Source organism: Chiloscyllium punctatum, chromosome 17, assembly GCF_047496795.1.
Source record: "Chiloscyllium punctatum isolate Juve2018m chromosome 17, sChiPun1.3, whole genome shotgun sequence".
Classification (NCBI taxonomy): Eukaryota; Metazoa; Chordata; class Chondrichthyes; order Orectolobiformes; family Hemiscylliidae; genus Chiloscyllium; species Chiloscyllium punctatum.
Window position 1 is genome coordinate 80,255,611 of NC_092755.1, and position 16,102 is coordinate 80,271,712.

At 40.9% G+C, this 16,102-nt stretch overlaps 1 protein-coding gene across 3 annotated transcripts in view; it reads left to right on the forward strand.

The window, feature by feature from the left end:
- The window catches only part of sfswap (splicing factor SWAP), a 127,922-nt gene that overhangs the window by 28,794 nt on the left and 83,026 nt on the right, over positions 1–16,102 (forward strand). For 2 of the 3 annotated variants that reach the window (XM_072587682.1, XM_072587680.1), the window contains exons 8-9: positions 8,470–8,704; positions 11,808–11,939. In XM_072587682.1, coding sequence (XP_072443783.1) covers positions 8,470–8,704; positions 11,808–11,939 — 367 coding nt within the window. The remainder of the gene's footprint in view (positions 1–8,469; positions 8,705–11,807; positions 11,940–16,102) is intronic. The other variant, XM_072587681.1, reaches the window with a different exon arrangement.

Genomic DNA, 16,102 nt, shown 5'->3' on the forward strand with positions numbered 1-16,102 from the left:
GTTAGGGTTTCAGTTCCATTCATGGATGACATCACTTGCCAAGTTTATCTTCCTTGTGTGAAACACTTTCCATTTGTATTTCCATTATATTTCATCTGTCCAGCTACACTAAAAATACTTTATGCAACTGATTTCTGAGCTGCCTCTTCTGGTTTGATAGAAATTAACTTTGGCTGCAATGCAATCTTGCACTGATAAAGTATATTTTATATTTGAAGACCCCCATGCACATTAGAAGGAATAACAAGCCTAGTAAAGGTATGATGATGGACTTGAGATGGGATGTAATTGCTTGAAGGGCTTAGGTGATCTTAGAGGTAGAGGAATATTAAAAGAGTTGAAAGGATTTTTTTGGGGTGTGGACCACTCTAGATGAATGTGTGGGGGAGTTCTGGAAAAGTAAAAATTAGTTTGGGACCGAACGTTGTTCTGGATAAGTGGAAATGATGAAAGTTGCGCAGAGTGGGGGAGGTTGACTGAGGGTGTTGTGGTGCGCATTTAAAACGTATTGGAGTATTCAACTCTCAACAGGTCTGAAGTTGTTGACGAAGAAAGTGTGTTTTAGGGAGCTTAACTAGGTTGCAAATATTTGTGGTGTGCGCAGTTTGTTCAGCCTGAGTGAGTGGTCCAGTTTAGAAATGGCATCAGTCACAGTGAAATGAGTTTCTGACTAAGTAAAATAAAGTCAAGATAGGCAACTAGCAATGAAGCAATAAGTGTGGGTTTGGAAAGAATGGAGAAGCGATAGAGCCTTCTGTCAGTAGGGCCCGTTGGCAGCTATGGAAACTGGCTGTGTGTCTCCACAGGAGTTCTTCATGGGGTAGCATGTTGGTACAAGATGAAGACTGAGAATGGAGCAGCAATCTATATTTTGAAGTGCACATGCCTTTGCTTTGCTGCACATAGATTTCTTCTTTTGATCTTGCATTAGTCTGGGTCTTGAAATACTATTGTCTGGGCAGGTGTCTGAAAGCTGAGTGATGTAGCAATGCTTCAGTTATGCAAATTGGGAGCTGGCAAGAGTGAGCCAGAGCTACTGGAAGATAAGTTCCAAAGATTTAAAAGTTTGTATAACTAATTATCATTTTCTTTTCATATTCAGAAATTACTTTGAGGGGTCAGAGTTAACAATCAATCCTCAGACAAGGTTCCACAATGTATGGTTTTAGAAGGGATACCCCAAGCTGTTAAGTGAGGAGGGATAAAATTGTTCCCCATGATTTTTCACCTTTTCCCTTGATTGATTGCAAAATGGTTACATAGAGATGGTTTGAGGATCTGATTGACTGAATGGAGAAGTTATAAAGTGCCTTATCAAAATCCAAGTATGTGATTGATCTAAGATGCTTATTTGCTTTAAAGGTGAATCATAGAATCCCTACCATATGAAAGCAGGCATTTGGCCCATCAAATCCACACAGACCCTCTGAAAAGCAGCCCACCTTGACTCAACCCCCTACCTCATCCCTATAACCCGGTATTTCCAGTGGCTAATCTAGGAGAAAGTGAGGACTGCAGATACTGGAGATCAGAGCTGAAAAATGTGTTGCTGAAAAAGTGCAGCAGGTCAGGCAGCATCCAAGGAGCAGGAGAATCGATGTTTCGGGCATAAGCCCTTCTTCAGGAATGAGGAAGGTGTGCCAAGCCGGCTCAGATAAAAGGTAGGGAGGAGGGACTTGGGGGAGGGGCATTGGGAATGTGATAGGTGGAAGGAGGTTAGGGTGAGGGTGATAGGCCGGAGAGGGGATGGGGGTGGGGGCAGAGAGATCGGGAAGAAGATTGCAGGTCAAGAAGGCGGTGCTGAGTCTGAGGGTTGGAACTGAGATAAGGTGGAGGGAGGGGAAATGAAGAAGTTGGAGAAATCTGCATTCATCCCTTGTGGTTGGAGGGTTCCTAGTTGGAAGATGAGGCGCTCTTCCTCCAGGCGTCGTGTTGCCATGGTCTGGCGATGGAGGAGGCCTGCATGTCCTTGGCAGAGTGGGAGGGGGAGATAAAGCGTTCAACCACGGGGCGGTTGGGTTGGTTGGTGCGGATGTCCCAGAGGTGTTCTCTGAAACGTTCTGCAAGTAGGCGGCCTGTCTCCCCAATGTAGAGGAGGCCACATCAGGTGCAGTCGATGCAGCAAATGATGTGTGTGGAGGTGCAGGTGAATTTGTGACGGATATGGAAGGATCCCTTGGGGCCTTGGAGGGAAGTGAGGGGGGAGGTGTGGGTGCCAGTTTTGCATTTTTTGCGGTTGCAGGGGAAGGTGCCAGGAGTGGAGGGTTGGGTTGGTGGGGGGTGTGGACCTGACGAGGGAGTCATGGAGGGAGTGGTCTTTCCGGAACGCTGATGGGGGAGGGGAGGGAAATATATCCTTGGTGGTGGGGTCTGTTTGGAGGTGGCGGAAATGATGAAGGATGATCCCCTTTATCTGGAGGTTGGTGGGGTGGTAGGTGAGGACCAGTGGGGTTCTGTCCTGGTGGCAATTGGAGAGGCGGGGTTCAAGGGCGGAGGAGCGGGAAGTGGAGGAGATGCGGTGGACAGCATCGTCAACCACGTCTGAGGGGAAATTGCGGTCTTTGAAGAAGGTGGCCATCTGGGTTGTTCGGTAATGGAATTGGTCCTCCTGGGATGCAGATGCGGCGGAGGCGAAGGAATTGGGAATATGGGATGGCGTTTTTATAGGGGGCAGGGTGGGAGGAGGTGTAATCTAGGTAGCTGTGGGAGTCAGTCGGTTTATAGTAAATGTCCCTGTTGAATCGGTCGCCCGTTCAACCTCCTCGTGGGAGCACAAGGTAGCGCCGATACAGTCATTGATGTAGCGGAGGAAAAGGTGGGGGGTAGTGCCAGTGAGCGGAGGAAAAGGGGTGGGCGGGGGGGGTGGTGCCAGTGTAGCTGAGGAAAAGGTGGGGGTGGTGCCAGTGTAGCGGAGGAAAAGGATGAACAGTTCACCCACTTTACTAACACCTTCCACCCCGACCTCAAATTTACCTGGACCATCTCAGACTCCTCCCTCCCCTTCCTAGACCTTTCCATTTCTATCTTGGGCGACCGACTCAACACCCGCCACCAACCCAACCTCCACTCCTGGCACCTTTTTCACTGCGCTTTTTCAGCAACGCATTTTTCAGTGGCTAATCTACCTAACATATACACTCCTGGACACTGTGGACAATTTAACATGGCCATCCACCCAACCTGCGCATTTTTGGACAGTGGGAGGAAACCCACGCAGTCATGGAGAGAATGTGCAAACTCCATACAGACATTTATCCAAGGGTGGAATTGAAGCCATGTCCCTTGCACTGCTGTCTCACAGCGCTAACTACTGAGCCACCATGCCACCCAAAGTTGCCATGGTCCCAGAGGACATTGGGGCTACTATCTTAGAGAGATACATCTGGTTGTGAGTTTAACCTGATGGTCACCATATCTCAGGCAAAGGATAAGTTTGAGAAGGGAAAACCTTCAGCTGGTGTGGGATTTGGACCTCATACTGTTGGCATTGCTTTACATTGCAAACCAGCCATCTGGTCTACTGAGCTAACTGACCCCTTTTGTGTCAACTATGAACACAGTTATTTAACTGATTTGTAAATTAAACCAAATGAAGGTATTCTGTATATGCTTTCTTTAATGCATAAGATGAGATGTTGGGCTGGTTTTCTAATACATCAGTTAGGCCTGGCAAGGTATTTTAAAAACTAAATTGTTGTGAGAATAATTAAGTCAAATGGCTGTTTATTTAGAACTTTTGTTTCAGGTATGGTGGGGAGTTGTCATATGAATTTGTATTGTCACTGTTTTTTGGAATTATTGAAGATGTATTTGAAGAGAAATTATTTACATAAGCTTAAATCGAAAAACAGCCAATTAGACTGGAGAAGCACTCAGATTTGTTAGAGGAGGAGGAGGAATTTTGGCAGTGCAGACCTCGCTGATGCATCATTATTACTTCAGTTTTCTTGAGCTTGCTTGATTTCCTTCGGGAGTGGGGAGTTTTTTCTAAAATTGGCCACTTTGTTTTGTTTGTTTCTCCTTTATTATAGACTGGAAAGGGTAGCACTTTCCTTTTTAGATTTATATTTCTTGTGTCAATAAGTTAGAATGGTGGGTGTAGAAATTTGAACCTTCTTTTACACATTGTACGATTGTTTGTAAAAATGAACAATTTAGCGGTACAGTGTCCCACATGCACTTGGTACCTGAAATACAAGGTGACTCTGATTTACGAACATCCAATTTATGAATGTAATCCCATACATGGCTGTAATTTTAAAGACTGCACATATGACCATGTTCTGAATGGCTGATTTCCATTATCTTGCATTGTGTTCTGACTTGCATATGAATTGACTTGTGAATGGCCTCCAGACAGAACCCATTTTGCAATACAGAGACTTAAAGTATGTTAACTCATGATGTGGAGATGCTGGTGTTGGATTGTGTGGACAAAGTTAAAAATCACACAGCACCAGGTTATAGTCCAACAGGCTTACTTGGAAGCACTAGCATTTGGAGTGCTGCTCCATCAGGTGATTGCCACCTGATGAAGGAGCAGCCTGCCAAAAGATAGTGCTTCCAACTAAACCTGATGCTCTACAACCAGGTGTTGTGTGATGTTTAACTATATTAGCTCAGACATGCGTTAATGAATGGTCTGCAGTCTAGCTTAAGGATCTGGCTCTGAGTTGGTAAACACCATGCTGCGGCGTCTCTGACTAGCCTGTCAGGCTTTTGCCCGAAACGTTGATTTCGCTGCTTGTTGGATGCTGCCTGAACTGCTGTGCTCTTCCAGCACCACTAATCCAGTATTTGGTTTTCCGCATCTGCAGTCATTGTTTTTACCTTGTCAGGCTCTACAGTCCTACTTGAAGCTATCATTGTGTCATACAGCACGGAAACAGTCCCTTCGATCCAACCAGTCCATACCAAACATAATCCTAAACTACACTAGTCCCACCTGCCTGCTCCTCGCTCATGTCCTCCAAACCTTTGCTATTCATGTGTCTGTCCAAATGTCTTTGAAATGTTGTAAGTATACCCGCATCCGTCACAGTCAGGAAGTTCATTCCACATGCGAACCACCCTTTGTGTAAAAAAAGTTTGCCTGTTATATCTTTTCTTTAAATCGCTCTCCTCTCACCTTAAAAATCTGCCCCATAATCTTGAAATCTCCCATCCTAGGGAAAAGACAGCTACCATCAACACAACCATACCTCTCAGTATTTTATAAACTTCTATCAAATCGCCACTCAACCTCCTATGGTCCAGTGAAAAAAACATCCCAGCCTATTCAGCCTTTGTTTATAATTCAAACCTTCCATACCCAGCAACATCCTGGTAAATCTCATTGAACTCTCCACCATGATAATATCCTTCCTATAACCGAGTGACCGGAACTGGACACAGTATTCCAGAAGAGGCTTCACCAATGTCCTATACAACCTCGACATGACTTCCCTACTCCTATACTCGAAGGATGGAGCAGTGAAGACAAGTGTGCCAAATGCCTTTTTATCTGGGCCACCCTGTCTAAATGTGATGCAAACTTCAAAGAATTATGTACCTGCACCCCAGGTCCCTCTATTCTACAACACTACCCAAGACCTTGCCATTAATTGTATAAGCCCTACCCCAGTTTGTTTTACCAAATGCCATACTCTGCATTTATCCAGATTGAACTCCATCTGCTATTTTTCAGCCCATTGACCTATTTGATGAAGACCCCTTTGTAATCCTAGAAAACCTTCTTCAGTGTCTATTCTGCCACCAATTTTGGTGTTATCCACAAACTTAGTAACCATGCCTTCTATATTCTCATCCAAGTTATTTATATAAATGACAAATAAAAGAGGACCTGGAACTAATTCCTGTGGAACACAGTTAATCACAGGCCTCCTGTCCGAACAGCAACCCTCCACCATTACTCTCTGTCTTCTGCCGTTAAGCCAGTTATTTATGAAACTGGCAAGCTCACTCTGAATCCCATGTGACCAAATTTTACAAATTAGGCTACCGTGCAAAACCTGTCAAAAGTTTTACTAAAATCCAAATAAATAATGTCTACTGCTCTGACATCATTGAATCTTTTTGGTAACTTCCTCAAAATACTCAATCGAGTTTGTGAGACATGATTTTCCTCACACAAAACAATGCTGACTATCCCTATTTGATTTTTGTCCCACAGCAGCACAGTGGCTCCGTGGTTAGCACTGCTACCTCACAGCACCAGGGTCCCAGGTTCAATTCCAGCCTGGGTGACTGTCTGCATGGAGTTTGCACATTCTCCCTGTGTCTGTGTGGGTTTCCTTCAGGTGCTCCGGTTTCCTCCCTCAGTCCAAATATGTGCTGGTTAGGTGAATTGGCCATGCTAAATTTCCCATAGTGTTAGATACATTGGTTAAAGGGAAATGGGTCTGGGGGGGATGCCCTTTGGAGGGTCGGTGTGGACTTGTTGGGCCGAAGGGCCTGTTTCCACACTGTAGGCATCTAATCAAATCTAATCTAAATGCTCATAAATCCTACCTGTGATGAGTGACACAAAACCAAGCTGACTATTCCTAATTGATTTCTGTCCCTCTAAATCTTCATTGATCCTACCTGTGATGAGTGAACTCTTTGCCCGACTTTACTTAATGTGAAGGAGGACTACCAGCCCTTCTTGTTGGTCCCTCAGAATCTATGTGAGTGCACTGAGACTTGACATGGCCAATCTTACTCAGCCGTACCTCTGAAATGCAGCAGGGTGCCTGGTTGACCTCCACAGACTGCTGGCTTCATAGTTTTGACTCCCAGGTCCAATTTTTGGTGATCCTTGAGTTGACCTCTCTTTCTTCAGTTGCACAGTCCTTTTGATTCTGGTCAGATGGTAATTCCCTTTAGAAGTTTGTGGCACATAGTGTTCATGTTAGAACTTTACTGAAATAATGAAAACTAAACTAATGCTTCCCTCTTATCTCTTAGAATTGCATCTACACTACTTGAAATATTTATGGTGAGAAACAGTTTAATGAGCTATGCTGTGCTGTGAGCTGTGTAGGATAGCTATTTACTGGTGGGAATAGTGAATTGACTCACTATGTATACTTTTGAATTCTCCAATATTTATTTTTTGAGCCTCTCATTTATTGTAATCTTAGGTTCTACAGAAGTTGGAATACTGAAAGCTCTATGGTAAATCAGCACAGTAATTCCAGTCACTAGCTGATTCTTTGAGATGTAAAATCAAAGGAAATCATCCAGGGGAAAAGAAAATTAGTTACACCAAGCTTAAAATATTGACTCTAGTGAACTTGCCTCAGAAGTTTAAAGTTGAAAGGTGCATTATAAGGAACTCTTTGTCAGTAGACCAGTTTTTAAAAGGCTACATCTCTGTGCTTGTTAATATTTGCATGAGAAAGACTTAATTATATGGTCTATTGCAGCTAATTGCTTATTTTGTTTTTGGTATGCACAGTGAAATGGGATCTTTCTCTCTCAGCAGCACAAGTAGGCTTTCCTTCCTCCACCACTGACCAGCTTTTGACCCCTTCCAATCAATGCCTTAAATAGAGTTATGGATTTTCTACTTAATACTCAGCTTCAATTCTTGGCCCATTATTAATGTTCTGTGTCTCACTTTTAGGTCTCTAAGATTATGGAAACATACAAGTGCTATGCACTGTAATGCAATGCTCTGTCTAGTTTGTATTTACCCAGAATGTAAGGTATTGATCTTATTGTTTCCATGTTTTTCAGTTCAGGATGGGTGTGTTGCAAGAATTAAGGAAGTATTGGCAGGGGAATAATTCTCTGGGTTGTGTGGGGCATGTTAGCAATTACTTATCTATTTGTAGTCTTGTCATGTAAGCTGATTTGGAAACAATGTTCTCGGCAACCCTGCCTAATCAGGTTAATAAATTTATGCTTTCTAGTAGAATTGATTGTTGCTTCAAAATTAAAGTGACAGCAACTTCATGAGCAAATAGATTCTACTACAGGTCTAATGAGGTTTGATTCTTTGTCATTTTTTAGCACTGCACTCAGTTCAAACCAGTTAGTAAAGCCAGAAAGACCAGTTGAGTAAATGCAATCCATCTTTTGCATCTTGGAAGTTTAATCAAATTGATTTAATAAGATAATATACATCAAGCAAATAGTTTCAGAATGTTAGTTGAATCCTGACATGCAAAACTAATTTGTTAAAGGTTAACTTCTAGATTAAAATTGAAATAACAAAAAAAATCTATTTTCAGCTTAAATTTAGTTTGCTAAGTTTTTTAGATGTAACTGGTCTAATAGAATATATTGATTATCAGATATCTAATCTGTTCATTTGATGATCTAATGAATATTTAAAACTATTCAAATAATTATGGTTAAGCGTCTGAAGATGTATTGTTCAATAAAAGCATGAGCAATGAAGATGAATGACTGTTCCATTCTAAATTTTTTTGGAACATTGTGAAATGGGAAGAGAACTGATTGTGGAATTTTGTGTTATAGCAGCAGTAACAACCATGTATTATGGATATTACATGATGCCTGATGGTACATACTGTCTAACGCCACCACCACCAGGAATGGAAGTTTCTGGTTATTATAGCACCTTATCTTCAGAAATGGCTGTGCCAACTACAACAGGGGCATCTGTATCATCAACATCTGGAACTGCATCTCCTCCACACTCGGAAGGTGACAGCACTAATACCAAGGCTCCCTCTTCTACAGTTACAGTCAGGTAGGACATTTGAAATTCTAATCATGCATGTACACTTGATCCTAATCTAGTTTTCTTTGTGTGTACACTATTGAGCTCTAATTAGTGGATCCTGCATTTAGGTTAAAAACATTGAAATGCTGTCTTTGTTTTTCACTAAATCTGTCTAATAAATGGCGAGTTAAATTTTCTCCATAGAGCTGAGGCAAGCTACGTTATATATCAGGAAAATCTCGTTTTACCAATACAATGTGTTAAAAAGCGAGTTTTTACTGGAGAAAAGAATACTAAAGTGGGACTCAGACAAGAGAACATTTTGTCTAGGTCTGCAGCATTATTTTGGAAAATATATTAACTTTCATGAAAATGTGAATTAATTTAAATTATCGGCATGGACGAGTTTGACTGAAGGGTCTGTTTCTGTGCTGTACATCTCTATGACTTATATGGCCTAACATTATCATTGAAATGGGGAGGAGTGCACTGTCTTTCTCTAGTCCCATTACTATGTGGATCACCACGTATGTGCAAATGTGTTACCTAGTTTCCAATAAGGCCATTTGTATGCTTTCTCTATATTAGATGTAACAAAAAAATCCATTAAATAGATTTCTTTAATACAAACTATTGCTTTATTGTAAAACACAAATTCATGATCTTTGACAGAATTAATTTTTCCTCACCTCTTTTAAATCTGCCACCCCGACATTATAATCTCTCATTCTAGTTTGCCCCAAAAGAAGTAACCTCTGCATTGTATCTACGTTACCAATCCCTTTTAACATGTTATATATCTCAGTTAAACCTCCTCTCATCCTTTTAAACTCAATGTGTCCTCATTAAAAAAAAAGCCTTTCATCTCCTGGAATTAATCAAGTGAACTTTCTCTGAACTGTCTCCAATGCATTCACGAAAATATAAATGTTCACCCTTTTAAATAAAGCAAAAACACAGAAATAAACACACTTGCATGTACGCACACAACCACCATGTAAGGGGATAAAAATGGGTTTCTCGACGCAGTGATTCTTTGTTGGTGGGTTAAAAACACATTCGACCAATAAGGCCGTTCTCGAAGGCGAAAGAATGGATAAGGTATTGAATGTTCAGCTGGCTGTCAGTCTGAGGTCCTGGAACACAAAGGCAAGTGTCACCAAACATGAGCACATGTCTTTGGGAACTTTGCCAGTGCAGGTTGCTGACAAAGTTCAGTATCAGGGATTTATCTGGATGCTCTGCAGGAGAGTATAGTTTGGACAGGGCCAGAGCTCCAGGAACCACACTGAACCCACGACAAGATGTTTTTTAGAAATAGGAGAGCTGAGCTGAAGACCTATTTTCCTTGCCCAGGCTGACCATCAATTGAAAAATCTACTCTCTGTCTGAATCAGAAGATGCAACCTAACTGCCATAAGCCCAGACAAGGCTCTGCAATAAGCCAACAGCTGACATAAACATGGCACTTCCAGCAAATGTCATCTTTAAACAAATGCCTTATTGTTTTTCTTAAAAACGTCCAAGTTTTTACAATTCTTCAAACTCAAAAGTTCACAGAAATTCTTAAATCTGAAATTTCCAAACTAATTATGGTAATTTAGCCATCTTTAGTATTGCTCTAGTTTATTTTCTCCTCTCTTGGTTCTCCTGCCACTCCCAAAAGTATTAACAATTTCTGTAGTACAACTTTGCCTGTCCACTTGCCCCAAAATCCTGTCTCTTACCCAGATCTTATTCTCAACAATGTTCCCTCTAGTTATTTTTCTGCTGCACAGTCCTCCAAGGTCTATGTGTAGCAGCATCTTCTGAAAGTTAGTGCCCTGGCAGATGATTAGCGTTCACGGAACCTCTGACCAGTGAAGCTGTGCAGCTTAGAGAGAACATTGTTTGGAATGCATGTTCCTAGCTCCTCCTTGTGACCCCATACCCCATCTCTAGTTGCTGTCTTCACAATTTTAACGCTCCTCTCATTTTTGTATGTTCCACTACATTCTGGACACCTTATCACTGCCTAAACCTGGTTTTTGTGGACTGCAGTCTTCATGCAGATTTTGAGCTCTAAAAAAGATTATAGAAAAAAGCAGTGCGTGCAAATCAAATAAGCAGATTAGGGCAAGACAGAAAGAGAGTAGTGGTCAGAGCAGGAAAGGAAGTGAATGCAAACAGTGATGGAAGAAATTAATTCATTGAAAAATGCAGTGCAAAGATTTGAGTGAATTTAAGACACCAGAAGCATATACACAAATGGGAATTTTAACTGATCAGTGGAAAGTCATTCATAGGAATTTCCATGGGAAGCTCAAGAAATAACTGCTTGCTTGGTCTGCTACGTTGGACAATGATCAGTTTCCACCAAAACAAGACTGAAGAGGAACCTGGCTGGCTACTGGCATGCAAAATTCATCTGGTCTTGTGGTCACTTGATGAGTGTCACAGTAAGTTCTCAGGGATGAAGGAAGCAGAGCTTGCGCTTTATGCCTCTGTAAAGCTGAGGTTGAAAAGTACCTTTTTGGTCTCTCCTCAACCTTGATGGAATTTGCTTGGAGTTGACCTCCCAGCTTATTGTGTCATTAAATTGTGCTCATAGGTCATATATTAGTGAAGGTACCTGCGTCAAGCAAGCAGCTGCACTGTGATTAAAAAAAATGGCACAGGGCAGGAATGGAGTGCAAGTACTGAACTGCGCTGTTTAATAGTCTTTCTGTTAGATGGAAGAATTTAAAATTCTCCCAGTGACACAGAATCAAGAGCAGGAAAGCAGTTTGGAAGATGGTGGGAGAGACTGTCTCACTGACTATTGTCAAGGATGCTGCATCAGACGTTCGCTGTTGCATAATAATGGCCGAGTAATAAAATAATATCCTTTTTGACTTTGTTTGAACAATACCAAAGGTTATGAATCATGAATTCTAAAAGGCATCTGTAACTAGCATTTATATATACCATGAGTTATTGCCTGTAAAAACCAGTTGAAGGGAGAGACTTTTTGTTTGGTACCTTTGGCAATGGAGGCTGCTATTCATTATAATTTTTGTTGTAGCTCGTGATGAAGATTGCAATGTGCCACCATTCCTGTGCCCTTACATATTGCATTATTTGTCTAACTTGCCTATGTTGTACTTTTCAGTGCCCCGACTGTAGTTCCTGTCATTATTCCTCCTCCACCTGATATTCAACCAGTTATTGACAAGCTGGCTGAATATGTAGCCAGGAATGGAACCAAATTTGAAACCAGTGTAAGAGACAAGAATGATACACGGTGAGAGATCATCTTGAAGTAATTAAAAATTGTTGCATTGCTTATGATTTACACTCCATTTATCATTCCTTTATAATGCTAATTAAATAAGTAATAGCTCCAGAATTATATACTTTATAAAGACAAATGATTTTCGTTTGGAAAGCAGAACTAATTTGTGTAATGGTTGAAAATTCACTAACCATGCACTGGGACTTAAATCAAATCTTGGGGTGTAGTGCCTGGCATTTGATCACAAATTCGGATCAATTACTTTAGCTCATTTTCTAGAATACATATGGAGTACTGTGACAGCTTTATTGTTTAAAAAGATGTAGATGAAATGAAAAGGATATAAAGAAACGTAGTTAAGATTATTCTGTGATTTCCATTTTTGCATTATAAGGATAGCTGGAGATGAGAAGTATTTTCTCAGAGGGTCATTAGAATGTAGAATTCTCTTTCCCAGAAGACAGTGCAGGCTGGACTTTAAACTTGTTCAGGGCTGATTTTGATGGCCGAGGGAGTCAAGAGATTATGGAGGCAGAGAGAAGAGTAGTTCACTACCAGATCAATCATGTTCATATTGCATGGCATGGCAGGTTTGAAGGCCTTCTCCAAAGTCCTATGGTTGGTCCTTTTGATGAATAAAGAAGATTGAGACAATTGTTTGAATTGTTTAAACACTGAAAGGAATAAGTATTGTCGTGCGGAGAGGTTTCCAGATTTGTTTGTGATTGTGAAATCAGTCATTAAAGTCTCACATAATGGTTAGCCTACAAGACTGCAGATGCACAGAAATATTTTGTCTGATTGTTTGACGTTGGATTTAGTGCGGCTTGTGCAGTAGGAAATGGAATTTGAAAACAAGGTGGGTAAATGTGGGCATTGATGATTAAACAGTTTATGGACACCATTATAAGTTCAATACAGGGTTAGCTTATGTGGAGGGAGTTTTTAATTTTGGGTGTTTTACCTCAATTAGAGTGATCAGGTGTGCTTGGATTGAGAGGCATAGCTCCATTTGTATATCCTTTATTATAACTTAGGTTATTATTAACCTAATTTGAATTTAGTGAGTCAACTCTATCACTGACAGCAGTTGAAACATTGAGCTTGGGCTCATTGAGGTATGAAAAAAAATATTGGTTTTCCCCGAATTGATTGCTGTCTGGTGGCTACTGCTGGAAGGTGTCCATTTGTTTTGGGTTGAACAAGGCTAACCTGTCAAAATTACACATGAAGAACACTCATTCGGCAGGTTACTGTCAGGACCACAGGTACCAGTGGCCTTCAAGAGTTGACATCCTCAGAAGAAGAACAGTGGGATGGTTGACAACATGATGGTTGTAGTTGTAGGGTCGAGTAAAATTTATAACATTCAATGGTGGCAACGTGCAGAACCTTGTATCTGTACATTTATAATGTGTTAGACATTTATTCATGTTTTGCAAAATATGTGACTAAAACAGATTTCTGAATTTGCTTCAAGTATTTATATTCTAAAATGAAGTGTCCTGAAATGTGTCAAATTAAAGGTTTTTTGAAATAGATTCATTGTGCGTAAAAAAGGCAGCCTCCATACAAGTCAGCTGCGTGAGATTACAATAATGTACCATAGGTAAATAAACAGTACAATTCATAATCATTGTTGAATTTAGCAGAATATGCCTCCTGTCACGTTTCTTCAGCTGATACTATGGAAGTAGATGTTAATGAAGTAGGAAACATATCGTAAGAAAGGACAACACACCTTGTTGACTCTTGAATTGAATTTTCCTCACTTGGTGAATTATGTAGAGAGTTTCTCTGACACCCATAAATAATTATGCAAAACTAGTATATTAAGCAATTGTCACATCTTCCACACTCAATACTGTTACACCACAATTTGCAGCACCACCACAGCTACACACTCTCAAACACACACACACTCACACGCAGATTTTAGGAGCAGACTGGCCCACTCAGGTATTTGAGTTTGCTTCGATATCTACTAAGACTAGAGCTGATCTGATTGTGGCCTCAACTCCACTTAGGACCTACAACTGATAACCATTGACTCCATTTAGTCAAGAATCTAGTTACCTCTTCCTTCAAATGGAAGTATTTAATGACCCTGCCATGAGCGCTTTCTGGAGAAGACATCCAAAGATTCATGAGTCTTGAAGAAAAGATTTCTGCACACCTCGTGCATGTCTCTGTTTGGCATGTCCTAGGATGGGTGTGTTGTCCCAGTCGAAGTGGTGTCCTTCCTCATTAATGAACATCAACTAGTCACAAAACGACATGACCCTCTCTCACTAATATCCTTGCATACAGATGAGGAAGGACACCACTTCGACTGGGTCAACATATCCATCCTGGGGGCAAGCCAAACTGAGACTGCACGAGAATTCCTAGAAACATGGCATTCCAACCGGAACTCTATCAACAAACACATTGACTTGGATCCCATTTACCACTCCCTGAGAAAAAGAAAGGAAATGATATCACTACAGGAAATGATATCACTACAGGAAATGATATCACCACAGGAAATGGCATCACCAACCCAAGGAAACCTAAACACACAAATAGAAAGCGGGCCATGTCACCAGTGCTTCATCCAGAGGTTCACTGATGTTACCTAGTATGGTGACCAAACATCTGAAAATGAACCTTCCAGCTCAACGAGCAAACCCACATCCAGAACGTTAATATCATTCCAAAATTACTCAGTGTTCAAGGGGCAAAAAGGTGGAGGGTAAATTAATACCATAACTGTCATTGGTGAAAAGATGCTAAGGAAACGAGTGGACTAAGGACTATATGTCCCCAGGACCTGATGGGATGCAGTCTATGACATTAAAGGAAGTAACTGCACAGAAAGTGGATGCACCACAGAATATTGAAGGAAGTAATCTTCCAGCAGTCCTTTAAATTCTGGCAAAGTCCCAGAGGTTTGAAAATCTGTCAATGTAGCACTTTTTCTTTAGAAAGGGAAAGAGATTTAAAAAAATGATAACTATAGAACCGTTAGTTTAATCTGTTATTGGGAAAATGTTAGTCTATTACAAAAGATGATGTGGAAGTGCTGGAGTTGGACTGGGGTGGTCAAGGTCAAAAATCAAACAACACCAGGTTATAGTCCCAACAGGTTGTAGTGACGACTGATAAAAGAGCAACACTCCAAACACCTGCAATTTTAGATCAACTTATTGGAATATAACCTGGTGTCATTTGATTTTTGACCTTATTACAAAGGATGTATTAGAGCATTTAGAAATGCATAATATCACCAATAGAATGAGCATGACTTCATAAAGGAAAAATCGTGCTTGATAAATTTACTAGAATTAAATTTACTAGGAGGTAGCAAGCAGGATAGCTAAAGGGGAAGCAGTGTATGTATAATATTTGGATCTTTAAAAGTTGTTTGATAAGGTACTACACATTAGGCTACTTAATAAGATAAGAGCCCATAATGTTGAAAGTAGAATATTTAACACAGAGGATTTTCTAAATGATATAGACAGTCAGGTTAAGGGGCCATTTTAGGATAGCAGCCTGTAATTGGTGGTATGCCACAGGGATCAGTGCTGGGACCACATATATATATAGATGACTTGGATGAGGAAAGTGAATGACCAACAGCCAAGTTTGCAGATGACACAAAAGTGGGTGGGAAGGCAAATGGTGAGGATGATACAAAGAGTCCGTCGAGGGATATAGACCGATTAGGTGAGTGGGCAAAAACTTGTCAGGTGGAATATACTGTAGGGAAACGTGTGATTATGCACTTCAGCAGGAAGCATAGCGGAGCTGATCATTAGTTAAATGGAGAGAAACTTAAGAACACTATGGAAAAGAGGGATTTGGGAGTCCTCATCCATGAATTACAAAAAGCTAGCATTCAAGCTCATCAGGTAATAGGGAAGACAAATGGAGTGTTGGCCTTTATTTCAAAGGAAATAGAGTTTAAAAGCTGGGAGGTCTTGCTAGAACTATACAAGACACTAGTCATACCACAGCTGGAATACTGTGAAGAGTACTTTGTCTAAGAAATGGTAAACTGGCACTGGTGGCAGTCCAAAATGGGGTTCACTAGCTGATACCAAATTTGGAGTCTGTTTATGAGAGATTGTGTAGAAAGGGTCGTTGAAGTAAAGAGCTTATTGAAAGATACAAGATTTGTATCGACT